At 43.9% G+C, this 26724-nt stretch overlaps 1 protein-coding gene across 1 annotated transcript; it reads right to left on the bottom strand.

Annotated features, from left to right (window-relative positions):
• Window positions 1–1974: 1974 nt before the first annotated feature.
• Window positions 1975–26066, bottom strand: LOC115359340 (NLR family CARD domain-containing protein 3-like; the record flags this gene model as incomplete). Its single annotated transcript, XM_030051760.1, has 5 exons — window positions 25936–26066; window positions 21541–23568; window positions 20973–21143; window positions 7764–7934; window positions 1975–2080 (listed from the first exon to the last, which is right to left on the bottom strand). Coding segments are annotated over exons 1-5 (2607 nt in total), but the record flags the coding sequence as incomplete, so codon positions are not given.
• Window positions 26067–26724: the final 658 nt, after the last annotated feature.

Genomic DNA, 26724 nt, shown 5'->3' with positions numbered 1-26724 from the left:
GGTGGAACATGTTCTAAACACTTTCAGGTCAGAGTTTGTTTCTGAGAAACTGGCAGCTCAAACACAATAGAAGAACCAGATGACCACAAAGCAAACGCAGGGAGGAGCGGCTCAGTGAAGGTGGAGCTGAAGGTGTGCAGGAGTCTCAGTCTGTCAGAAGAGACTCTGTAGAAGGACAGAGTCCCAGCAGACCAGTCCAGATACACTGCTACTCTGTGAGATCCACTGGGACGGACAGAGAGTCTGGTGGACTCACTGTTGTGTCTGGCAGAGTAGCCGTAATCATCACAGCACTCCAGTCTCCAGGACTGTTTATTGTATCCAAGCACAGAGTCATCACCACTTCTTGTGATTCCTCTGTAAGTCACTGCTATATAAACCAGTCCTCTCCACTGGACCTCCCAGTAACATTGCCCAGTCAGACCTTCTCTACACAGAACCTGAGGCTTCTGGTCAAATCTGTCTGGGTGACGAGGATACGGCAGCTGCCAACTCTCCCTCGTCACCTTCCTGTTGTCCTCAGACAGACGGAGCTCTCTGTTCACTGTGTTTGGATCCAGTGTGAGATCACAGGCATCTGATGGGGAGAAGACACACAACACACCTCAGAAAGCCTCATTCACTCACACTCTCTTGGCTCTTAGAAGGTTATTATAGTTTGGCATTTTTCATAAAAAATAAAAAACTAATGTCATTTTACACTTTGTGTTTTCAATTTGAGTTTGGTTTGAATTCATTTTTAAAGAGTATTTGCCTGTTTAGTTTACTGTTTTTAATGCTTATTTTTTGTTGAGTTTGTAAGGCAGATTTCATATCCACCCCCCAAAAAAAGAAAAACAAATACATATCAAAAATTTTTCTCCTTCAGGTTTTTTTCTCTTATATCTCCCTCTCTTTTTCTCTACCCCTCTCTGTCCTTGACTGCCCCCTACCCTCATCATACACCCCTCCTTACACACACACACACACACACACACACACACATACACACACACACACACACACACACACACACACACACACACACACACACCAAAAGTAAACTACAATTGATTAGCTTTCTTAATTCTTTTTTTTCTTCTTATTTTCTGTGTTGTTTTCTTTGAGTTCCTGTTTGCTTCTTTCTTTCTTTCTTTCCACATCTGTTCATCCTGTCTTCTCCTTTTCTAACATGTTTTTGTCCTTGTAGCTTTGATTGGACTCAGCAGAGAGATACAGGAAAGGCCGGGGAGAGAGGGGCCGCCCTGCAGCAAAGGTCCTGAGGTGGGATTCAAACCCACGACTCAGCCTGGATGAGCTGGATCTCTGCAGCACGTGAGCTCCCAGGGCGCCCAGCTTTCTCTGTCCTGTCAGCTGATTTTAGCTGCTTTTGGAAATCCACACAAATATAGTTTCAGCTCGCTCACATTTTCTGTAAAGCCTTGTTTGGATTTGTACTTTGTGTGTGTGTAATTTTATTATATACATGATTTTACTAAATAAATATTTTCTAAATTCCCTATCTCTGTGTGTGTGTGTGTGTGTGTGTGTGTGTGTGTGTGTGTGTGTGTGTGCTTGCTCATACTGTCTCAGTACTCACATCCTCTCAAGCTGCCAGCTGGAATCCAGTCTTTTACATGTTTCAGCCTGTAGGGATGAACACAAAACCATCATCCTCTTCATCATCATCATCATCATCTGCAGGTCACATGATCCCAACACACTGTGGCTGCTCTGATTGGCTGATCTCTCTCTGTCTTTCTGTCCAGTCCTGAGGCCACTGAGCACTTTGGACATTTCCCAGGAAATGCTGCCTGCACTGACTGTGTCCAGCACAAGAACCAAGCAACCAAGCTGCTCAGCATGGACTGACTCCACCCCTCCAGGACTGACTCCACCCCTCTAGGACTGACTCCACCCCTCTACTGACCTGAGAGTCTTCAGTCTGCAGTTTGGACTCTCCACCAGAGCAGACAGCAGCGCCACTCCTGAATCCTCCAGCTGGTTCTCACTCAGGTCCAGCTCTGTCAGATGGGGGTTGGACTTCAGAGCCGAGGCCAGAGAGGCACAGCAGCTCTCTGACAACCAGCAGTCACTCAGTCTGAATGAAGAATAAAATATGTAGCTATAATTTCCAGTGTTTCAGATATTTATCAGTCAGAGATTTTTCAAAATATTCAAAAAGGAAGGAAAAACCAATGAAATAATTATTATAACAATTGCATTAATAATAATACTGATAATACCAATTTATATTTATATTACACCTATGAAAGTAAGTTCCAAAGTGCTTTACAAAACATCAGAGTAAATGAAAAGATAAAGATAACACCTGAAATGAAAAGACATCAAAATATTAAAAACACAAATAAACAGACAATGAAAGCAAGAAATGATAAAAGGTCCAAAATAATTCAAATTCAGTGCTAAATACGGTAGACATGAAAACAGCCAGAGGTCCGTCCATAAATAACAAATGAATGGCTCAGTGAAAAGTCCTCAGATGCCTTCAGTCTACCATCTTCTCAGAGTAAAACTGGAGAACAAGAGCTTCTGCATCACATGACACCAGCACCCAGTCTCTGGACCAATCAGGGCCAAAGTTAGAAGCATTTCAAAAGACTGACCAGAAAACGGTATTCTCCAGTGTCGCTCTGAAAATATGCTTTATGTAACAAAGAAATGGGAGAAGGAGGCTCATTTTCAGATTTGGGACGAGACTTGGCAGACAATCTGTGAAGTGCAGTGGAATTCAACCAGTTGGACTGCATGGCCAGAGCTCTGCTGCAAAAATATTGCACCATTTTTTAGGACTCCCTTGCAAAAAAGGCCTTTTGGAGATGGTACTAGTTGCTGGAGGAGATAAATGACGCCAATCACTTCCATATCTTCTGGAATTGCCAGGTTCCTGTCCCTAACTGGCAAGAAATACATCAGCATCTAAATAATGTATTTGGAAGCACCATTCCTTTTAGATGTGATGCTATCTACATGGGTGATATCCCATTTGAAAGATGGCGCAAAAAGGACAAGAAACTGGCTCAAATACTTTTGGCGGTAAAAAGGCGGTGACAAAGAGATGCTAAAACCAGACCCAGCAGTCACTGATGAATGGATAGAAATAGTACATGAAATATAGATTATGGAACAGCTGTCATTTTCCCTCAGGATCCAAAAAGAAATATTCTAGCTGATATGGGCCAAGTAGACTGAAAACATTAAACCAATAAGTCGTGTTGTAGTCAAGACCGCACCGACCGAGACCGAGACATTACCGAGACATTTGGAGGTCGAGACCGAGACCAGACCAAGACCGTACATATCAAAGAAAAATCATAAGGTAAATAAAACAAAATGACAGGTATTTATATTTATATATATTTATATTTATTTATATTTATTTATTTATTTTGAACATGTTGTATAAAAGGGCAACAGACAATGCAACAACAGGGCAACAGAAGAAAAGTACAAAATAAATAAATTCAACGCTATTTCCGGCTGGCCAGCACATGTTCAAAAGGGAGTAGGAAGAAGTTAAGAACTTATAGGATCCTACCCCTTGAGTTCCTCCTTATTACATATATATTGTATTATACCTAAGTAATTATCATCAAGTTATATATTAATCTATTAACATCAATATTGCATTACTAATATATCAACATACAGAGAAATGTAAAGTCTAATTCAACGCTGCATTACCTGTAGTACCACTTACAATGCACTTATATTTAGTCATTTACACCCACATATATACATATATACATTCACATATACACATATACACATATGCCTATGTACATACACATATATACACACATATATGCGTATATATGTACTTACACACATACATATACATACCCACATATTCATACATATACACCTAGTTCATTATTCAATCTTAGATTGCATACAACACACATTTATACACATTTATTTCATTCATCCATGATCCTGTATCTGTTGAATATGTCCTCCTTATATTTCTTCTTAAACTGACTTATACTTTGGCTTTGTTTTAGCCCTTCATTTAAGCTGTTCCACAGTTTTACACCATAACTTGAGATACAGAAGCTCTTTTTCGTTGTGCTTATACTTCGTACTTTTAAGTTGCTGTGTCCCCTTAGGTTATAGCCACCCTCTCTTTCAGAAAACATTTTCTGTATGGGTCCAGGTAAAAGCTTGTTACTTGCTTTAAACATTATTTGTGCAGTTTTTAGTTCTACCAGATCATTTAGTTTAAGAATTTTTGACTGCAAAAATAGATGATTAGTGTGATCATAAAAACTGACATTATGGATAATTCTGATGGCTCGTTTTTGAAGTATGCACAGCGGATATAAAGAGGTTCTGTATGTGTTTCCCCAGATTTCTGAACAGTAATCTGAACAGTATCTCTTTTAAACCAGGTTTGCTTTTAAACAAAAGCAACAGCAAAAAAAAAAACAAAACAAAAAATGCTGCTGTTGTTTTCTAACCAGCACAATGAAACTAATCTCAGATCTAAGGAAATTTGTTGTTTGACTTCTTGTAAAAAGTACGCCATCATACTTTTTAAAACTACACTGACAAGCAATGATAAATATGTCATTTCATAAAGAAAGATTAAAAGAAAAAGGAATAAGGCCTAAATTAAATGAACTAGGTGAAAAAACCTGACATACCATTTGAGCGATATGTTTTTGTTAACTTTCTTGAACATGGGTCCTTAACTTAATTAATCTGAGAACATTTTGCATTTTGGTGCTTTGACAGCTATATTTTGACTAATTTCAAGCAATGAGGGCTTTTTTGTTTATATCTTGTGTGATGACCCCTGCTGGTCATTTTGGGTTTGGCATGGCTTATCTTGGTTTCATAGGTGGGTCATCAGCTCAACTCTGGAACACCTGAGGGCCCCGGTGTTCCCAGGAGATAAAAGCCTGGCTGTTTCCAACCTCTCTCTCGCTCTCACTCTTTCTCCCTTTGCTTCTCTCCACAGGTGCTGGGTCATCTGGTGATGCCGCATTAGTCTATGATTTTTACACCTTACAACACGCACTCACATTATTCACTCACGGACATGCACACCCCATACTAGGGCTGCACGATTATGGCCAAAATGATAATCACGATTATTTTGATCAATATTGTGATCACGATTATTCATCACGATTATTCATCATGTTAGGGAAAGCATCTGTATTTTTATTGCACTACTTTTAAACAAACAATATATGAACAGTTTTCAATGCAAAATGAAACTTTAAATAAGACTAAATGCTTAATAATAAATAAATAAATAAATAAATAAAATTATTTGACTAGTGTGATCGCTCCGTTCTGTGCTTGAATACAGTACACCTGCCCCACTCTGGCACGGTTGGAGGGGGTGTGCTCCAGTACGATACGGGCGTTCATGCACGAGCACATGCACGGTCACGCACGCAGCGCACGAACGTGGATACAACGTAAATCATGCAACTTTCCTCCTGCCTCCGCAAAATCGTTTAATGCGCGCAGCGCCGCGTTGTGCAATCAATAATCAACCATGTTGTCTGTCTCGCTGTCCGTTGTGCTGCTGCAACCGTGTATAAACAAAAGTTGATTTATGGTGAAAGTATATATGGCAGTCTGTGTGCGCCGCGCACCTGTCAGATCCGGCAGACCTGACCGGGTGGGCGCGGTGCCGGCTGCAGCACCAGCCAGCATCAAGTGGGCTGGCCGCAGCACCGCGCTGTGTGCGCGGCCACCCAGTTGAATGTAGCAGCCAGCTGACATGCCGCTCTGGCTGTCAGTTGGACCTTTCTGAAGGAGGCAGTTACCTCCGAAACTGTCAAGGTAAATAAACATCCCTTAACCGATGTCTGATTAAAAGAAACAAAAACGTCTTTTAATTGAAGGAAGACATAATGAATGTATTTGAACTATATTGATTTATGATGACGTCTGAACATGCCTGTTGTCGTATGTGAACGTGATAATGTGTATACCAGGGTAATCGCGCTTGGGTGCGTCTGGGCTTTAGATAATGTGAGTGCAGGCCAGCCAGGGACTGGAGAGGGGGGCATTTTTGCTTTAGTACGATACGCAGCAAATGGCCCTATGTGAGCAGGCCCTGAGTAGCCTTTCTGACGGAGAACTTGTTGCAGGAACTGCCGTAGCCTACCTTCTTCTCCCGATATGACTCGCTCTCATCAGGCCACCGAGTAACTTGAGGCTGCCGCTGCAAGGTGCGCTCGCTTGTTATTTAAGCAGCTTAATGAAGCCCTAACCATGCGGTCGCCCTCTGGTGGTTGGCTGACTACTGGCTGAGAAAGTGCTTGATTAGATACGCAGCAGAGCCGCATTTTAAATGTAAATATCGCCGACGATCAGGCTCATTTAATCGTGGCAGCCAAAATCGTGATCACGATTAAAATTCGATTAATTGTGCAGCCCTACCCCATACTTAGGTTTTCTTGAATTATTTACTTTAATTTAATAAATAATCTATTTGGTTAAACTTTCCTCTTGGTGTGTCTCCCATTTTTGTTGTGGCCTCAGAGCCAGGTCATAACACTTGAAATAAGATGTTAATCTGGATTTGTCAGGTGAATATGGCTTATAATGAGTGTAAAGAGATTAATACACCTTCATCTGAAATAAGATACACTTTCTTTTAGTTTTTGCATGGGTCTTATAAAAGACACATGTAGATTTCCAAAGATGCAAAGAAGTGAGCACACTCACACAGCGGTTTCTGTGAGCTGTGCACCGCAGAATTTGCACACTGCAGAGTGTTTTCACTTGCATGTCGTTTTGCAGATAAAGTCCTTATGATTTTGGAAACTAAACTTAATGATATGTGAGTTTGCCTACATTTTTCGTGGCGATTTCCCGGGGACGCCAAACATAACCACGGCTTCTCCAGCCGTCTTCATCCACTCTGCGTGTTCAGGGGGTGTGTCACTCAAGGTGTCGCAAAGGCTGTGTGACACTGTGCTGTGTGTCTTTTTTCTCTTATCACAGTAGTGAGAGAGCCTGGTCTCAACCGTCTTGATCAAAAATCCTGAGTCCACCCAGTTTGAGACCGAGACAAGACTGAGTGAAAATGCCTTTGATTCTGAGACGAGACCCTCAAAAAGTGGTCTCGAGACCCAGACCGACCTCGAGTACTACAACACTACCAATAAGATCAGATTTTAATTGATTCCACAGTGTGTTTGTACAGACAAATGAATATTTGGATGTATATTTGAGTATATATGTGTATTGATATACATATGTTTTGTTTTTCTCTTTTTCATTTATTTATGTAGTTACTGATTTATTTTTCTGTCCCATACAACTCTCTTCAAACTAGGAGTGGAACGCGTCCAGGTTAAAATATAAATAGTTTGTTGGGCCATAACAGGAAATGTCTGGAAAAGCAAGACTTGAAAAGTAACGACTTGAAAAATTCTACGCTGATGATGTACTGATATGCCCACATGGTATTTTGTCCCTGATGATTCATCAAAGAAAATATTGGAATCCTTTGTGAATCCATAGTTGGACAAAGACCTCGATGATGGTGTCCTCTATACGTTCTGTGGAGTTACCACAATAAATATTAGATTCCCACAGAGGGAGGCCTTTTGGACCCCTGCATGTTGAAATAATGTACAATATCATCACTGAAGTTCACAGTTTTTCATTTCAACACACAAGGATTGTGTGAAAATACAGTTTGACAACAATTTGAGATGTAAGTCTGTAAAACTCCTGTTCAGCTAACAGAATATTACATGTTCACACATCATTAAAAAGTGCAGTCTGACCTGAGAGTCTTCAGTCTGCAGTTTGGACTCTCCAGTCCAACAGACAGCAGCTCCACTCCTGAATCCTGCAGCCGGTTCTCACTCAGGTCCAGCTCTGTCAGATGGGGGTTGGACTTCAGAGCCGAGGCCAGAGAAGCACAGCTGCTCTCTGACAACCTGCAGTCCCTCAGTCTGAATGAAGAATAAAAAATACACTATAAGACAAGAGTGCAGATCTGTGTCAGGCCTCCCTCACAGAGCTGCGTCTGATTGGCTGCTTGTCTCTGAAGAGCAGCAGCCTGACAGGTGAAGCTCAAACCACTTCCTGTCTTTTAGGAACGGAATGAGTCTTGTGCTGTATCTTCATGCAAGCATGGGCTCAACATTTTCCTCCAATCAGGGCGCTGCATAACAGAGTCAACACCGGTTAAAGGGGATTCAAACTTCCTGTCACTCCTCAGTGAACTGGCTCCTTGCGCTCTGAGAGCTTTTTCTACTTCAGTATCTAGTTATTATTATGGATTTGCCATGTTTTCTAGCAGCCTGCTCACACTGATACTGGTATTCATTTTGTAAAAAAGTGAAAAGACTAAACAATAATAGGCTAATTATTCCTAAACAAATAAATATGTTGTTATTGTAAAGTCTGGTCCACACAGTGTCTGCCTAAAAAAATTCTGGCCTTTGGACAAATGGAGTTGATGAGCCCTGATGTGTTTGATTTTCTTCCACAAACACAGCAGAGATCTGGAACCGACGGCTCACCAGCTCTTTTTGACAGAAGTCATGTTGTGACGGCCCCAGGCCTGGTGTGTAGTGTTCGGTGTACTGGTGTGTGTGTGTTTTTGTCTTCCAGGTCTGTCCAGTCTGCCATTAACCTGACTGGGAACACCTGGCCAGTGTTCCCATCAAGGTCTATTTAAACCCGCCTTCCCAGACGCCAATCCTCTCGCTCTGCTCTCCACTCTACCTGGTCCTCGCTCCAGGCAGCACCCTGTCGGCGTGCTGGCCTTCTCTTTTGTTTGTTTTTCCTTTGTTGCACTGACAACATGCACCACACATTGCTCACTGCATCCATACATTCACCCACACCACTGATACTGCCTTCCACACCCCATACATTTATTTGTTTACTTGATTAAAATTCAGTTTGTTATAATTTACTTCTCGTACATCTCCTCTTTTGTTGCGGCCAACAAGCCGGTCGTAACAAAGTGGGGGCTCGTGTCCGGTGGGTCCGGTGTTTTTGTGTTTAGTCTATGTTTTTTCTGTGAGGTATTTTTCATAGGTTATTTAAACTTCGTTTGGAGTGCTTTGTCTACGCGAGGGCGCGTGGTTCCAATTAAGTGGTGATAATTGGGGAAGGCCTTTGATTGAGAGGCTTGTGGCTCTCGTGTGGAGGTGACGTCATTTTCGGGATTTCCTTGGGAGTCACTGCTGACGTAGTTTGCCTTATATGGTGAGTTTGTTTGCGCTCTTGGGGATGTACTTTTTTGAAGTTAAGTTTGGGCATTTGTGCTGCTCGTCTGTTTTTTGTGGAAGCGAGTTTTTTGCCATTTGCTGCATCTGTTTGTGGATTTTGCATGAGAGGGTTAGTGTCGGTCCAGCTGTGTGTGTGTGCATATGCATCTTACCTGACGGAGTGATTCCCCTTGTAGGCTTCAGCGGCGGCTTCCCTTTGGTTGCCGTCGTGGGGGGCTGTTAGTGCTGGGGTACGGCGGTTAGAGCTTCCCATTCCCTTTTCCCTAATGTTGCTCGGGGGCACATCCCTGGTTTCGTGGTGGTTGCCAGCTTCTGGTCGCCTCTCCGAGCCAGCGGGCTGCTAGTGCGTAAGTACCTGCCGCTATGCTCCATGAAGACTAGGGGGGAGTTATATAGCTAGATTCCTGGTTAGGTAGTCAGATAGCGGGGAGGCTCTGTTGAAGGCTGCGTGGGCCTGGCCACACACTGGGTGGGTTCCAACACGGTATCTTCTCTTGCGGTCCTTCAGTTAAGATGGATGAAATGGTAGAAGCGTTTGTGCAGGCGCCATCTGAAGCGTCGTTGGACGAGTGTACCAGGGATCAGTTGGTTAAAATAGCTGACCATTACAAGGTTAATGTTGGTGATAAAAGGGTGAAAGAGACAGTGAAGGCAAATTTGAAAATTCAGTTGTTAAAAATGAAGGTGTTGAGTGCGGGAGAGTCTGTGTCCATCTCCGAATGTGCTGAGGACGCAGGTCCTGGTGGTGGCTTGTCTTTTGAGCAGCAGAAAGAGTTGCTTAAGTTGCGGTTGACATTGAAGACTGAGAAAGAAGTCGCTTTGGAAAGGGTGAGGCAGGAAACTGAGCAGGTGAGAATTGAGAAAGAAGTCCTGGTTGAGAAGGTGAAGCAGGAAACAGAGCAGGCGAGGATTGAACTGGAGAGGCAGAAAATGGTTTTGGTGAGTGAAGGGAAAGCTGTAACGGCTGGTCTGCCTGGGGACGGTTCCTCTGGGCCGGGTGGCTCATCTGCGGGGTCTGATTTGGCTGATTTGAGGCTTGTTCCTAAATTTAATGAGAAAGACCCGGAGACATTTTTTTCGCTGTTTGAGCGTCTGTCTGAGGCTCGCGGCTGGTCAGAGTCAACGTGCACCTTGCTGTTGCAGTGTGTTTTGACTGGCAGGGCGCAGGAGGCATACTCTACGCTGAGTAGTGTGGATAGCGTAAAGTACGATGTAGTGAAATCAGCTGTTCTTAAGGCGTATGAGCTTGTGCCTGAGGCGTATCGCCAGCGGTTTCGTGGTTGGAGAAGAGGTGATAAATCTCATTTGGAGTTTGCTCGTGAGTTGTCAACTCAGTTTGACCGGTGGTGTGCGGCAGCTGAGGTTGAGTCATTTGATGATCTGCGTGATCTCATGATTTTGGAGCAGTTTAAAAACTCTGTGCCGGGGCGCATTGCAACTTACATCAGTGAGCGTAAAGTTACAACGGCAGCTGAGGCCGCAGCACTTGCTGATGACTATGTGTTGACGCATGGGGATGATACTTGGCATCCAGGTGCGTAGGGAGAGTTCCTCAAGTGGAGATGCAGGGTCCTGTCGCCCAGTGAGAAATGCTTGGATGGAGCAGAAACAGGAACGCGTGTCTCGTGAGTCTGACAAGGTGTGTAATTTTTGTCATAAGCGGAGGAGAGACTGTTATGCATTTAAGAACAGTAAGTCTGGAGCGACGGTGCATCCTAAGCCTGCAATGTGTGTTGGTCCTGTTCCTGAGAGAGTGTCGGAGGCACCGAGTGGTGAGTTAAAACCGCAAGGAGTGAGTCCAGATTTGCAGTCCTATTTGCCTTTCATCAGTAATGGGTGCGTTTCCTTGGTGGGGAGCTATGAGAAAGTGCAGATTAAGATATTGCGTGACACCGCAGCTTTTGATTCATTTATTGTGGAGTCGGCTCTACCATTTTCAGAGGAGTCATACACTGGGGCTTTCATACCAGTGCTGGGTATTGGGCTGCAGGTTTTGCAGGTCCCGCAGCACAAAATGATGTTGTCTTGTGATCTGTTTCAGGGTGAGGTGGCCATTGCGGTGCGCCCAGCTCTGCCTGTGGATGGCGTGACCATGATCTTGGGCAATGATATAGCGGGGAGTCGGGTGTGGGCTGATGTCCCCCCTCCAGCTATCGTTGTTTCAGCCTCTGGTCACCAGTGACCCTGATAAGAATGAGAGGGATTTTCCTGATGTGTTCAGGGCGTGTGCCATAACGCGCGCGATGAAACGTGCGCAGTTGGTGGAGACAGATTGCACTGGAAAAGATGACATTTCCCTGCAGCATGATGTAACGGGTACTAATGTTCCTTGGTCTGTTTCTCACAGTGAGTTGGTCTCGGAGCAGCGGGCTGATGGTTCTCTCCAGGGTTTGCTGGACATGGTGCAGCCTGCTGGTGAGGTAAAAAACAACTCTCACTGTTACTTCATCGAGAATGAGGTGTTAATGAGGAAGTGGGTGCCTCAGGGCGAACATTTTGTGGGTGACCCAATTTATCAGGTTGTGGTGCCTTCCCGTTTTCGTAGTGTGGTGTTGCAGATTTCCCACGATGAGTCTGGTCACCTGGGCGTCAGGAAGACGTATGATCGCATCTTGAGGTATTTCTTCTGGCCGCGAATGAAGCGGGATGTTGCTAAATACATAAAGTCATGTCATACATGCCAACTAACCAGCAAGCCTAATCAGAGTTTGAAGCCTGTTCCACTGTGTCCAATACCAGCCATAAGTGAGCCTTTTGAACATCTTATTGTGGATTGTGTGGGCCCGTTGCCTCCTTCTAAATCAGGTGCAGCATATCTGCTGACAGTCATGTGCCAGAGCACACGGTACCCAGCTGCGTACCCGTTGCGCACCATAACTGCCAGGGCTGTGGTTCGTGCGTTGTCCCAGTTTTTTTCAGTTTTTGGGGTTCCTAGAGTTATCCAGTCTGACCAGGGGTCAAATTTCTCGTCACATTTGTTTGCTCAGGTATTAAAGCAGCTGCGCATTAGTCACAATCAGGCTTCTGCTTACCATGCGCAGAGCCAAGGGGCTTTGGAGCGGTTTCACCAAACGCTCAAGTCCATGTTACGTGCGTATTGCATTCAAATGGACGGAGATTGGGCAGAAGGCCTACCCTGGTTGCTGTTATCTGCTAGGGAGGTGGTCCAGGAGAGCACGGGATTCAGTCCTAATGAGCTGGTGTTTGGCCATAAGGTTAGGGGTCCCCTCGCGCTCTTGCGGGATAACTGGAAGGAAGTACAACCACCCCAAAACCTTATTGATTATGTTAATGGTTTCAGGTACAGACTGTATAAGGCTCAGGAAGTAGCTAAGAGTAATCTGACTTCTGCACAGGGCATTATGAAAAAACTTTATGATCGCCAGGTGGAGGATCGGGTTTTCCTCCCTGGGGATCAGGTGCTTGCTCTTTTGCCTATTGTTACCTCTCCATTTCAGGCTAAGTTTTCTGGCCCATATTCCGTGGTGAGGAAGGTGACAGATCAAAATTATGTTATATCTACTCCTGATCGCAGGTCTCCTACTCAGCTCTGTCATGTTAACTTGCTGAAGTTGTATTACCCCCGTGCATCCCAGTTACCTGAACAGAAGGTGCAGGTGTCTGCTGTCCATCCTGTTTGTGTGTCTGTGTCTCCTCAGGCAGTGGCAGTGCCAGGGGGAGATGACTTGCCGGGTCCTGATGAGGCTGTGCTTTGTGGTCGTCTGAAGAATTCTGAGTCTTTGCAGAAGTTGGATGGTTTGCTGTGCCATTTGGAGGTGTCAAGGCGTGGTCAGTTGGCTGACTTGATAAGGCGATATCCATGTCTTTATGGGGACACACCTACACGTACACATTTGTTAGAGCATGATATTGTGGTTGAGGATTGTAAACCTATTAGGCAGCGGTTTTATCGTGTCCATCCTGACAAACGTAAGTATCTTGATGCTGAAGTGAAATATATGCTTGGCAATGGCATTGCACAGCCATCCTCTTCTAGCTGGGCGTCTCCTTGTCTGTTGGTGCCGAAGTCGGACAACACACCACGGTTTTGCTCAGACTTCCGCAAAGTTAACAGTGTGACGAAGCCAGATTCCTTTCCACTTCCGAGGATGGAGGACTGCATTGATCAGGTGGGAGCCGCTAAGTATGTCAGCAAGTTTGACTTGTTAAAGGGGTACTGGCAGGTCCCGTTGTCAGAGAGGGCGAGGGAGGTTGCTGCATTTATTACACCGACTGGTTTGTATGCATATACGGTCATGCCGTTTGGCTTGCGAAATGCGCCAGCGACTTTCCAACGCCTCATGAATATGGTGGTTGGAGATCTGGAGGGTTGCTCAGTGTATTTGGACGATGTCGTGATCTATTCTGACAGCTGGGATGACCACTTTGACCGCATTGAGAAGCTGTTTGACCGCTTGGCTAAGGCGCGGTTAACTGTAAATTTGGCGAAGTGTGAGTTCGCCAAGGCTACAGTGACATACCTGGGGCGTGTAGTCGGGCAGGGCACAGTGTCTCCGGTGCGTGCAAAAGTGCAGGCTATTGACAACTATCCTCCTCCTCCAACTAAGAAGGCGCTGATGCGTTTTCTGGGATTAGTTGGATATTATAGGTGTTTCTGCAGGAATTTTTCTACAGTTGTTGCACCCCTCACAAACTTGTTAAAATCCAAAGTGAAATATGTGTGGTCGTCAGAGTGTCAGTCAGGATTTGAAAATGTGAAGGCCCTGTATAAAAGAGAACTGACTGTCAAGCTGTAAAGTTTGCTGCAGTCACGGAGGGAGATCCCGAGGCACTCTTGAGTGTGAAAATGTAAATTCCTTGAGTGTGAAAATGTAAATTCCTTTATTCAGAAGGGAGACCCAACGCGTTTCCTGTATAATAATAAGTATAATGTGCACAGGTGTGCACATTATACTTTCACACCCCTGATGAAGATGTAACTCATCGAAACGCGTTGGGTCTCCCTTCTGAATAAAGGAATTTACATTTTCACACTCAAGAGTGCCTCGGGATCTCCCTCCGTGACTGCAGCAAACTTTACAGCTTGACAGTCAGTTCTCTTTTATACCTTGCTTGTCGTTTTTTCCCTTGAAGAGCACCTGAGTTCATCTATTCCACAGACTGAGCCCCTGCAGCATTCACCCCCACCCCCCCTTTTCTGCATGTGAAGGCCCTGATTTGTAATGCTCCTGTTTTGGCAGCTCCACAGTGGGATAGACCTTTTAAGTTAGAGGTGGATGCTAGTGCTGTGGGAGCAGGGGCGGTGCTATTGCAGCCTGATGATCTTGTGGTGGATAAACCATTGTGTTTTTTTTCCAGGAAGTTCAACAGACACCAGCTGAATTATTCTGTAATAGAGAAAGAGACTCTAGCGTTGGTCCTGTCCTTGCAGCATTTCAGTGTGTATGTCAGCTCTTCACCTGTGATTGTCTTTACAGATCACAATCCTCTGACGTTCCTTAGCTCCTTGCAGTCTCCCAATCAGAGGTTGGTTCGCTGGGCTCTTTTCCTCCAGTCCTACAGCCTCGACATTCGCCATGTTAAGGGACGAGACAATGTAGTGGCGGATGCATTGTCTCGGGCTCCTTTTTAGTGATTGTTTTTTTTTCTTTTCCTACTCTCCACTTGGGTCCCATCTTTCTTGGTCTTTCTCTCCTCTTAAATTTGCTTCAGGGTACCAGTTGCTGAGGCAGAGAGTGCTGGGATTTGTGGGGGACATAAGCGGTGAGCTGTTTGTTTTTCTTGTATATTGCATTTTTTTTATTGGTATTATAATGTGGAGTTAGGATGAGTGCAGTTATTGATAACTAACTATAGTGTTTAGTATTGATTTTTATGTGGCTTGGCAATTTTGGAGCCAGGGTTCCCTTTGGGGACCCTGACTTTATGGGGGGGGGTGTGACGGCCCCAGGCCTGGTGTGTAGTCTTCGGTGTACTGGTGTGTGTGTGTTTTTGTCTTCCAGGTCTGTCCAGTCTGCCATTAACCTGACTGGGAACACCTGGCCAGTGTTCCCATCAAGGTCTATTTAAACCCGCCTTCCCAGACGCCAGTCCCCTCGCTCTGCTCTCCACTCTACCTGGTCCTCGCTCCAGGCAGCACCCTGTCTGCGTGCTGGCCTTCTCTTTTGTTTGTTTTTCCTTTGTTGCACTGACAACATGCACCACACATTGCTCACTGCATCCATACATTCACCCACACCACTGATACTGCCTTCCACACCCCATACATTTATTTGTTTACTTGATTAAAATTCAGTTTGTTATAATTTACTTCTCGTACATCTCCTCTTTTGTTGCGGCCAACAAGCCGGTCGTAACAATGTGGCTCTGACAGAAACCGAGTTTCAAACACACAAAAACACAAAAACCTAAATTAAGAATAAGCTCTCTCTCTCTCTCTCTCAGCGCATGTGCGGAGTGAGTGGACGGAGCCGGAGTGCTTCTGAGTGAGTGGAAACTAGGCTGCTGTGCCAAGTTTGATTGTGCTCTTTTTCCCCTCTATTTTCTAATATTTTTCTAGCTTTATGCTGTTTTACACCTAAGGTATTTGTTTGGTTGTTCTTGAGTATTTTTGGTGTTGTAGTGATTTGCTTGCTGTGATTAATCTGGGCATCTGTTTCCACGCTGTGGAAACATGACTGGCTCAGGTATGGATTTTGAGTTACTCACGCGGAAATATGCTGTTAAAGTGCCTACGAGAGCCAGTGTTGAGAAATGCAGTTTAGCTGTTGGAGATTTAGTTGGCCATGAGAATATTGTCTCTGCATCACGCATGAATAATGCGGTTGTATTGTTTCTTAAAACGGAGCTTATGGCCCATGATATGATTGAGAGTGGAGTAACTATTGATGGGGAATATTTCTCTGTTCTGCCACTTTCAACACCAGCCAAGAAGGTTATTCTGTCTAATGTCCCTCTGTTTATCCCAGATGATGTTCTTACTGATTGTCTTTCAAGACATGGCAAATTGGTCTCACAGATCAAGAAAATTTCCATCACAACTATTTCTCCGCTACTGAAACACGTTGTTTCTTTTAGGCTCTCGGTCTACATGATTCTGAATCAACCCGAAATTGACATGACTTTGATCGTGAAGCTTGACAACTTTAACTATGCTATTTATGTCACTACCAAATCAATGAAATGTTTTGGTTGTGGGAAAGTCGGGCATTTACTGAGAGCGTGTCCTGAGAGGCAGCCAGACCCTCCCACAACGTCTGGGTCAGCTGCAGGAAACGCAAACCCCCCTGTCCCACCCGATGAAATTGATGGTTCGGCTGCAGGCGTCACACAAATTTCCTCTGCATCTGAGCGAACACCTGATTTGGCTGCGAGTAGCACAAACAGTGGATCTACTGACAAAATGAACAAATCAGCTGTGATTAACATAGACAATCCTCCTGCCATTGATAAAATACATGGATCCACTGCGCAAAACGCAAGCAACCCAACTGTTGCTGAAACAAACAAAAACGCAGAAGAAAATGCAAATGCTTCTGATGTTAATCAGTCAGAGGGAGAAAAAGACGCTCTGAGCACTGATGAGTGTAGTGTTGCTCAGAAAGAAAACAATGTGATACTGTTAAATGAGAATAATGATAACCACCGCTCTCCCGAAGCTGGAGATGATGCGTCAGTTGATACAGACATGAATGACAGCTCACAAGATACGCAGAGTAACAGTGACGTCGGAGCTGATATTGACCGTATTTTTGGTGAAATTGCTGATGATGGAAATTCCTTGATGGATGTAGATGAATCTCTCTTTAAACAGCCAAACAAAGCCAACAAAGCCAAAGTCAGCAAGAGAACGCTGCTGTTATGGGGATGGAAAATGGGCGAACGCCTGGCATAGATGGCTTGCCAGCAGAGTTCTATAAGGCGTTTTGGTCAGTAATAGGGCAAGATTTACTGAAAATGTTGAATGGCAGTGTGGCTGGAGGAAAACTTCCTCAGAGTTGCCGCAGAGCTGTCTTGACCCTGGTGCCCAAGAAGGGTGACCTGACTGACTTAAAGCAATGGCGCCCTTTGTCCCTCTTGTGCATTGACAGCCGGATCTTTTCCAAAACTCTTGCTGCTAGATTGGCTAAAGTCATGGAGCAAATTATTCATGTGGACCAAACATACTGTGTGCCAGGGAGATCTAGTTTTGATAATATTTTTCTAGTTCGTGACACTTTGGAAGTTTGTAATAAATTGAAGAAAAAGTTAGGACTTCTCTTTTTAGATCAAGAGAAGGCTTTTGACCGAGTAGAACACCACCATTTATGGAAAGTTTTGGAAGAATTCGGCTTTAATTCTGGTTTTATTAAAATGAAAAAGCTTATGCACAGTGACATTGAAAGTTTACTTAAGGTTAATGGCGGCTTATGTACTCCTTTCAAAGTCAATAGAGGTATACGGCAAGGTTGTTCCTTATCAGGAATGTTGTATGCTTTATCAATTGAACCACTGTTAAATACGTTGAGAGCTAAAATTTCTGGTGTTTATTTAGCGACTAATAACATTATATTAAAGCTGTCAGCATATGCTGATGATTTGGTGATAATGCTAGATGGCCAGAATGATATTGATGCTGTGAATAATATTACTAAGGAGTTTGGGCTATTATCCTCTGCTAAGATTAACTGGAATAAGATTGAAGCTATCTTAGTGGGTGACTGGTTAGATACACCACCAACACTACCAGATGGTCTTTACTGGAAAAGAGGGGGATTTAGATACCTTGGTGTCTTTCTAGGTGACAGTACTACAGTGCAGAAGAATTGGGATGGAGCTGTTGGAAAAATAAAAGGGCGTCTCAATAAGTGGAAGTGGTTAATGCCACAGCTATCTTATAGAGGGCGATGTTTAATCATAAATAATTTGGTTGCTTCTTTTTTGTGGCATAAATTAATTTGTTTGGATCCACCACCCAATTTGTTGTCCAAAATACAAGCACTTTTAGTTGATTTCTTTTGGGATCATTTGCACTGGATTCAACAGAGTGTATTGTATCTTCCTAAAGATGAGGGTGGACAAGGAGTTGTTCATTTGCCAAGCAGAGGGGCAGCCTTTCGTCTTCAATTCATCCAACGCTTCCTTGCTGGACCTGAGAGCCTGACTTGGAGAGGAATTGCTTGTGAAATCTTGCACACTCTTGGAAATTTAGTTTACAGTGTTTATATTGCTTTATTGTGTAAATTGTGCTTCGTATCTTGCTATCCACTTTGCTGCTGTGATGCGGGAAATTTCCCCACTGTGGGACTAATAAAGGAATATCTCTTATCTTAAATTTAGGACTGGATAAAACTCTGTTTTTACTGGATCCTACTAAGTTAAACACAAACGGACTGCCTGTTTTCTACAGAGGACTTTTTAAAGTGTGGAGCTTATTTAAAGTTCAAAGAATGCACAGGACTCCGTCTTTACATTGGCTTCTGATTGAACCTATCATTCGTGGTGCAAGATTAGACATAGCCCATTGTGCTGCTGGTCTTAATGATTGATTTTGTCAAACAAAAATAATAACCTTGGGTCATGTTGTGAAAATATGTGGAACTGATTTGAAAAATGTGGAATTAATAACAAATCAAATTGGGATGAGATCTGTGAGAGTGATGAGGCAGATTGTAGATTATTTGAGATCTGCCTTAACATCAGAGGAACATACATTATTGAAATATTATAAGAATGGGCTGAGGCCAGTTTGTAGTGATTTGTTTCCAAGTTTACGTTTGTTTCCTAAAATAGAAGAGGCTGAAGGAGCACTTTTACTGTCTTCTGATATTGTTATTGGTATGAATGAGACAAGTTGCAAAGCTATGTATAAAACCTGTGTCAAAGTATTGAACAAAAAGTGGTTGACTTCAAGAACCGATACTCCTTGGCGTAATGTTTTAAAGCTGGAAAATAATGTCAAACCTGAATGGAGAGCATTGTACAAGCCACCATTAACTAAAAAAATGGGTGATTTACAGTGGAGAGTGCTTCATGGTATTGTTGCAACTAATTCTTTTATATTTATTTTGAACCCTGAGGTAACACAAGATTGCCCATTTTGTTTACAGAGGGAAACAGTGTTTCATACTTTTTTGTTTTGTGTGAGGTTAAATGGCCTCTTTGATTTCTTAGATAAACTTTTTCAGAGATTTAATGAATCTTTCTCAAGAAAAATGTTTATTCTTATTAGTATTGTAAGAAAATGAGGTCAAAGGCACAGTTAATCAACTACATTCTGGGCAATGCTAAAATGTCTATCAATGTTACTAGGAAAAACAAAATAGAAAATGATTATGATTATGATCCTGTAGTAGTTTTTGTAAGGCGGTTAAAATCAAGAATACAAATGGATTTTAATTTTTACAAGTCCCTAAACAATATTGATACTTTTGAAAATGTCTGGTGCTATAATGGGGCCTTGTGCTCAGTCTTCAATAATGGTTTAGTCTTTGCAAACTGTTTTGAGTAAGAGGTTAATCCTCTATCTCCTTTTTATTTATTTATTTTTAATGTTTTGTTGTTCGTGTTTTTAAAGATGTAAGGTAGTACACATCTTTGCAATAAAGAGTTTTGAAAAATCTCTCTCTCTCTCTGTCTCTCTCTCTCTCTCTCTTCTGATACATGAGACGGTTGTTAGTTACTTGTCAAACCTCACAAAGCACGCATGCATCCATGATACAGAACCTGACCAACCATCCTCACAAAAACTAAAATAACCAGCAGCCCCGACTTTAAAAAAGCACAACATATACTTCACAGCAATATCAGCCTTATAGACATTTAGTGCTACTATATGATTCAAACAATATCCATATATTTATGTCATCATTAAAAAGTGCAGTCTGACCTGAGAGTCTCCAGTCTGCAATCTGGAGTTAATTGGTTGTGTCTTAATTGGCCTCATTAGGCATACATTGTGGTTGCTTTTGCTCTTACTAGCGCAAAGCCAGTTAAATTGTATTGAGTTGACACTTATTTATTGTGTGGTTACTTTGTAGTACTGACACTGTATTTCTGTTGTTGCCCATTTTATGTGGATATACTTTGCCCATTGTGCCCAATAATGGTAATATTGGTTCTTGTTAACTGACGCCTGTTGTAACTATCCCTTGCCTTGTCGTTGTATACATACGTCGTTGTATATGTGTGTATGTGTATGTTTAGATATCCTAATTTTTTCATTTTATCTTTCTTTTATCAGACCACACACAGACACTCACAAACCCATACATAAACCTGATCATCCTCTCTGGAATATTCTTTGACCTGAATATCATCCATATCTGCCGACCCCAACCAGACATATTTTCCTGAGGTCCCACCTCTAGTAAAGTTACCATGAGGGAATGTGATCAGGATGGTAAAAGTTGGACATATCAACTCCATACCATCATGCCTAATCTGTGAAAGATACCATAATGCACTGATATGCCCACATGGGATTTTTGTCCCTGATGATTCATCAAAGAAAATATTGGAATCCTTTGTGAATCCATAGCTGGACCAAGACCTCGATGATGGTGTCCTCTATACGTTCTGTGGAATTACCACAATAAATATCAGATTCCCACAGAAAGAGGCCATTTGGACCCCTGCATGTTGAAATAATGTACAATATCATCACTGAAGTTCACAGTTTTTCATTTCAACACACAAGGATTGTGTGAAAATACAGTTTGACAACAATTTGAGATGTAAGTCTGTAAAACTCCTGTTCAGCTAACAGAATATTACATGTTCACACATCATTAAAAAGTGCAGTCTGACCTGAGAGTCTCCAGTCTGCAGTTTGGACTCTCCAGTCCAGCAGACAGCAGCTCCACTCCTGAATCCTCCAGCAGGTTCTTACTCAGGTCCAGCTCTGTCAGATGGGGGTTGGACTTCAGAGCCGAGGCCACGATTTCCCAATGAGTCTCTGAGAGTTCACAGCCAGAAAGTCTGTAATTACAGATTTAATGTCAAGTCTGTGATTTTCTTGTGTTTATATAGTGTTATATTATAGTAATATTAAATTGTATTACAGGATACAATTTTTTGAAAGGTGCTTCACTTATAATATCAGAAGAAACCAAGCAGTAGAAACCTGATGCTCAAGTTCAATTACACAGCAAAAACTCTTATTTTGAAGTATTGTAGGGGTGAGCTGCTGTGGGCATCACCATCATGTTGCCTCCTTTTTACCCTGGACTGCCTTAAGTATATATTTTTTTCTCAGAATCAATCATTTATCCTGAATATTTAGAGAACTACATATCTTTATTGTATTTCTGATGGTGTCAGGTATGGAAGCAGCTCTACACTGTTTGTATAATGTTGATTTCACATCAGGACTAACCGAGCCTTCCTGCAGTTCCTCAAAGCTGAGATCAGTCTCCGTCGTCCCTCATCTGATGTTCTGTATGCCTGCAGGTCCAACACATCCAGAACCTCCTCTGACATCTGCAGCATGTAGGCCAGAGCTAAGCAGTGGATCTCAGAGAGTTTCTTCTCTGATCTGCTCTCTGACTTCAGGAACTCTCGGATATCCTGATTTACTGAGAGGTCGTTCATCTCCATCAAACAGTGGAAGATGTTGATGCTTCTGTCAGGTGAGACACTGGAGGTGTTCATCTTCTTCAGATTCTTGATGACTCTCTGGATGTCTTTTGGTCTGTTCTCTGTCTGACCCAGCAGGCCTCCTAAGAGCCTGTGGTTGGACTCCAGTGAGAGGCCATGAAGGAAACGGACAAAGAGGTCCAGGTGACCATTTTTGCTCCACAGGGCTTCAGACATGACTGTCCTCAGGAAGATATCCAACGATGGCTTTTTGTCATCACATTTTCTCCTCATGATTCTGGCCAGTACCTCTGTGTTGCTGTTGGTGTAGCAGTGGAAGATGTAGACTGCAGCGAGAAACTCCTGAATGCTCAGATGAACAAAGCAGAAGACTTTTCTCTGAAAGAGCACACACTCGGTTTTGAAGATCTCTGTGCACACTCCTGAGTACACCGAGGCCTCTGTGACATCAAGACCACACTCCTCCAGGTCTTCTTGGTAGAACATCAGGTTGCCTTTCTCCAGATGTTCAAACGCCAGCCTGCCCAGCTTCAGAAGAACTTCCCTGTCAGTCTCCATCAGCTCCTGCTGACTCCTGTCATGTCTCTCATTGTACTTGTGCTTCTTCCTCTGTGTCTGAACCAGCAGGAGGTGTGAGTACATGTCAGTCAGGCTCTTGGGCAGCTCTCCTCTCTGGTCTGTAGTCAACATGTGCTCCAGAACTGTAGCAGTGATCCAGCAGAAGACTGGGATGTGGCACATGATGTGGAGGCTCCTGGACGCCTTGATGTGTGAGATGATTCTGCTGCACAGCTCCTCATCACCGGATCTCCTCCTGAAGTACTCCTCCTTCTGGAGGTCAGTGAACCCTCGCACTTCTGTTACCCTGTCCACACATGTAGGAGGGATCTGATTGGCCGCCGCAGGTCTGGAAGTTATCCAGAGGAGAGCCGAGGGAAGCAGCTTCCCCTTGATGAGGTTTGTCAACAGCACATCTACTGATGATGTCTGTGTGACATCAGACACGATCTCATTGTTCTGGAAATCCAATAAAAACCTGCTTTCATCCAGGCCGTCAAAGATGAACACGACTTCACAGACGGCGAGCTTCTCTGCTGTGACCGTCTGTAATGTTGGATGGAAAACACGGAGCAGCTGGAGAAGACTGTAGCGCTCATCTTTGATCAAGTTCAGCTCCCGGAACGAAAGCAGAACCACAAGACTGACATGTTGGTTTTCCAAGCCCTCTGCCCAGTCCAGAGTGAACTTCTGCACTGAGAAGGTTTTTCCAATCCCGGCAACGCCCTGCGTCACAACTACTCTGATGTGTGTGTCTTGGCCAGGTAAGGGTTTAAAGATGTCCTGGCACTTGATTGGAGTGTCACTGAGGGTCTCCATCTTGGATGTTGTCTCCAGCTGCCTCACCTCATGTTGGGTATTAACCTCTTCCCTCCGTCCCTGTGTGATGTAGAGCTCAGTGTAGATCCTGTTGAGGGGGGTTCCACTTCCTGCTGCAGCAGTTCCTTCTGTCACAAATTCACATCTCCTCCTCAGACTGATCTTATGCTCGTCTAAAACCTCCTGCAGACCGCCGTCCACTGGGCTGGTTTGACTGGGTGTCTGCAGTCCAGGTCTTGTTCTGGATCTTTCTCCACACTGGGGACAGGCAGGATCTCCTGATGGATCAGACTGGTCCCAGTCTGAGGTGATGCACCGTCTGCAGAACCAGTGTCCACAGCTGGTGGAGACTGGATCCCTCAGGATCTCCTGACACAAAGCACAGCAGGACAGCTGCTCCTTCACATCACCTCGACTCCTCTTCCTGTCCCTGTGGAGATGAAAGCACTTTATGTTTAGACAAAAAACAAACAAACAAACAAACAAACAAACAAACATGACAATGGGACACTTGACATTTAGCCAAGGTTATTACAATTGTCATAACTGGTCTCTTATGTCACTTACAGTGACTACATTTACATGGACTACAATATTCCAATATTAATGCAATTAAGATAGTATTTAGAAGAAGAAATGTCCATGTAAACAACATGACATCCACTTTGAGTTTTTGCAGCAGATTATGACAAATACAGCAATCCAAGAGCTTGACAGTTCATGTTTTTTTAGTGATTTTTATCGTGAATCCGTGAAAGAAAAGTTGACCAACAACAAAAGCAAAACATGTAAACAGTTTGTGGGTGAGGAGGAAACTCGCTGCAACAAGCTTTCAACAAACAAAAGAGGATGACACCCCCTCGACTTAACCCTGAGATTAGTCACCATGGTTACTACTCCAGTCTACTACGACTAGACCTCATAACAAATGTCTGAATCCCCTCCACATCCAGGTGGGTCTTCATGCTGGTTCCAGCGCTCCTGTCTGGTTCCAGGACCAGAAGTCAGGCATTACAGCACTCAGGCTGGACAATATGCTGATCTCCTGATCGATACTGTCATGACACCTGGGAGCCGATCAATACATATTGCGATTCTTAAGTATCCTCTTATCTTCGTAGTGGAAATGTGTCAGAAACTGGCCCTTCCTGTCAGTCTGTCTGGAGCAGCAGAGCTCCTCTGAACGGCCTCGCTCTCTAGTTTGTGTCTGTAAAGTTTGATGAGGCTGTGATTCTCCTAGAGGTCACTAGAGGTCACTTTCTCCAGCGACGTCCAGTGTGACAAAAGTCTCTGCCTGCAGTGAAATGGCTGCTATGGGGGCCAACATCATCACACAGGAATCAAATGTGGCTCACTGAATCCACAAGAGTCTCAGCTTTCCAGTCAAAGCCAACTGATGCAGCTCCAAGACTGTTTAGGCCCCAGTCTGCACACACACACCACAGGTTAAAAATAAAAAACCCTAAAATTAATCCAAGTTAGAAACAATATTTTTTCCAGAGAGTTCTCAGGTTCTGTAAATGCACTGTGAAAATAATACAGCAATGTGCTGAACCTTGTGTTTTTTACCTTGAACGTTGATGTTGAAATGAAAATGTACTTTTGAATAATTAAGTATTTTTACAGGAGATTACTTTAATTCAAGTAAAAAACTGACTGAGCAGCTTCCACTGGCAGTTCAGTAATATTTGACCAGGAGGATCTACACTTAAACTCAATCATGGGCTTGTGGACTTTGGCCACTTCCATGCTGACGTGTGTGTGTGTGTGTGTGTGTGTGTGTGTGTGTGTGATGTGAGCCATGGTGCATCAGTCTGAGCAGCACAGGATCAGATTTATCTGTCAGTCAATGTGAATCTAAACTTCCCAGTAAACAGGCCTGCAATGGCCCTTTACAGGCCCACTTAGGGCAGCCCACGCAGGCCCCCTGAGAATTTGCTCATTGGCAAAACGTTGGCCCCTCAGTGCTGGTCCTGCATGGGCAGCCCTCATTAACCCCTAAGGAAGCCGGCACTGGCCCTGTATGGGCCCACTTAGGGCTGGCTAGAGGGCGCACAGCAGGCAGCCTTTACCTAGCCTTCAGGAAGCCCTCACTGCCCTCACTAGGCCCACACTGATTTTGCAGTTAAATTAATCTACAGACACAGGTGTGTGAAGAACTTGTGAGTGCAGGTGCACGTGGAAATGTTCTCAGGTGTTTTGGTGCAAAACATCAAACAGCATCACAGTTTGTGGAAAACAGCACAGAGCCAGATGTGTTTTGGTTGAACAGCTGGATTGCAGAGCAGGGAGCAGTCATTTCTCTCTCTGCAGTCTCTTTTCTTGATCTCCTCTCTACTTGCTCTGCTATATAATCTCATGTCATCATATTCCATCAGGCTCACAGTCTGACAGCTGTCTTACTTTGTGTGTGAAGGTCCAGGTCCATCACTGAAGTCTGGAGGTTCTTCTTTAGACCAGTCACTCTTCATGGACAGACAGCTGGACACTGCAGACTCTGCTCTGTGGCAGGAACCTCTGGAAACACAAATGTTTGAAACATGTTATTAGTTCTTGTAAATCAGGGCTCCAGACTAACTTTTCCACTGGCAGCACTGGTGCTCCCAGTTTTCCCAGTCGCTCCCAGCAGCTCATGATTTGGTCGCCCTTTGTTGTGAGGGGGGGTCCAGCTAAAAGAGCAGATGTGGCTCATGATCTGAAGCATCAGTTTTGGGGTCACGTCTACTTTCTCCATGAGCCACAAACAGATTTCACAAGAAAACAGTGAACACACACTGCTCTCTAACAGCTGTCTTACTTTGTGTCTGAAGCTCCAGGTTCAGCACTGAAGTCTGGAGGTTCTTCTTTAGACCAGTCACTCTTCATGGACAGACAGCTGGACACTGCAGACACTGCTCTGCCCTCCTCTTCTTCCTCACAGTCACTCATCTTCTGATTTAAGTCAGTCTAAGAGGGGCAAACACACACACACACACACACACACACACACACACACACACAGTTGTCCCAGTCTTCATAGATCACATGTTGCTCTTCACTCCTCCTGACTCACTTTGCTGACTTGTGAATGTCGTCTTTTTCACTGAATATATTTTACACTCACAGAAAAATAAAGACATCAGAAAAGAATGATCTAAAATCTCAGTGTCTGAATATTTTCCCAGAGCAACAGCAGTCATCCCTACATTAACCATATTGAGGTATTTGATCAAAATATTTCACAATATTTGATTTAGTCTCTATCACCCAGCCCGAACCTTCCAGTGAAATTTGACATTTTAATTTGAAGTTGTCATGGCGACCAGTTTCATGCATGCAGCGTTTGGTCTTTGTAAAGGAGCCGGGAGCCGCTGATGATTTGCACAAATAAATGCAGATTCACAAATAATTTGTGAAGCACAAATTCCCTTTAGGCAGGGCCGGCTTTTGGCATAGGCGATATAGGCAATTGCCTAGGGCGCCATCTGCTGGAGGGGCGCCGCTAGCGGCCAGAGGGGCGCCAGCAGCGGGATTGTTGACCGGTGCGACACCGTCGGGGTATTTTGCCGGCGTCCGGTGGGGGGGGGGGGGGGGGGATTGGCATGGA

Source organism: Myripristis murdjan, chromosome 5 (assembly GCF_902150065.1).
Source record: "Myripristis murdjan chromosome 5, fMyrMur1.1, whole genome shotgun sequence".
NCBI classification, from domain to species: domain Eukaryota; kingdom Metazoa; phylum Chordata; class Actinopteri; order Holocentriformes; family Holocentridae; genus Myripristis; species Myripristis murdjan.
Note: the sequence above shows the minus strand (reverse complement) of the source record. Positions and strands in the feature narration are given on the sequence as shown.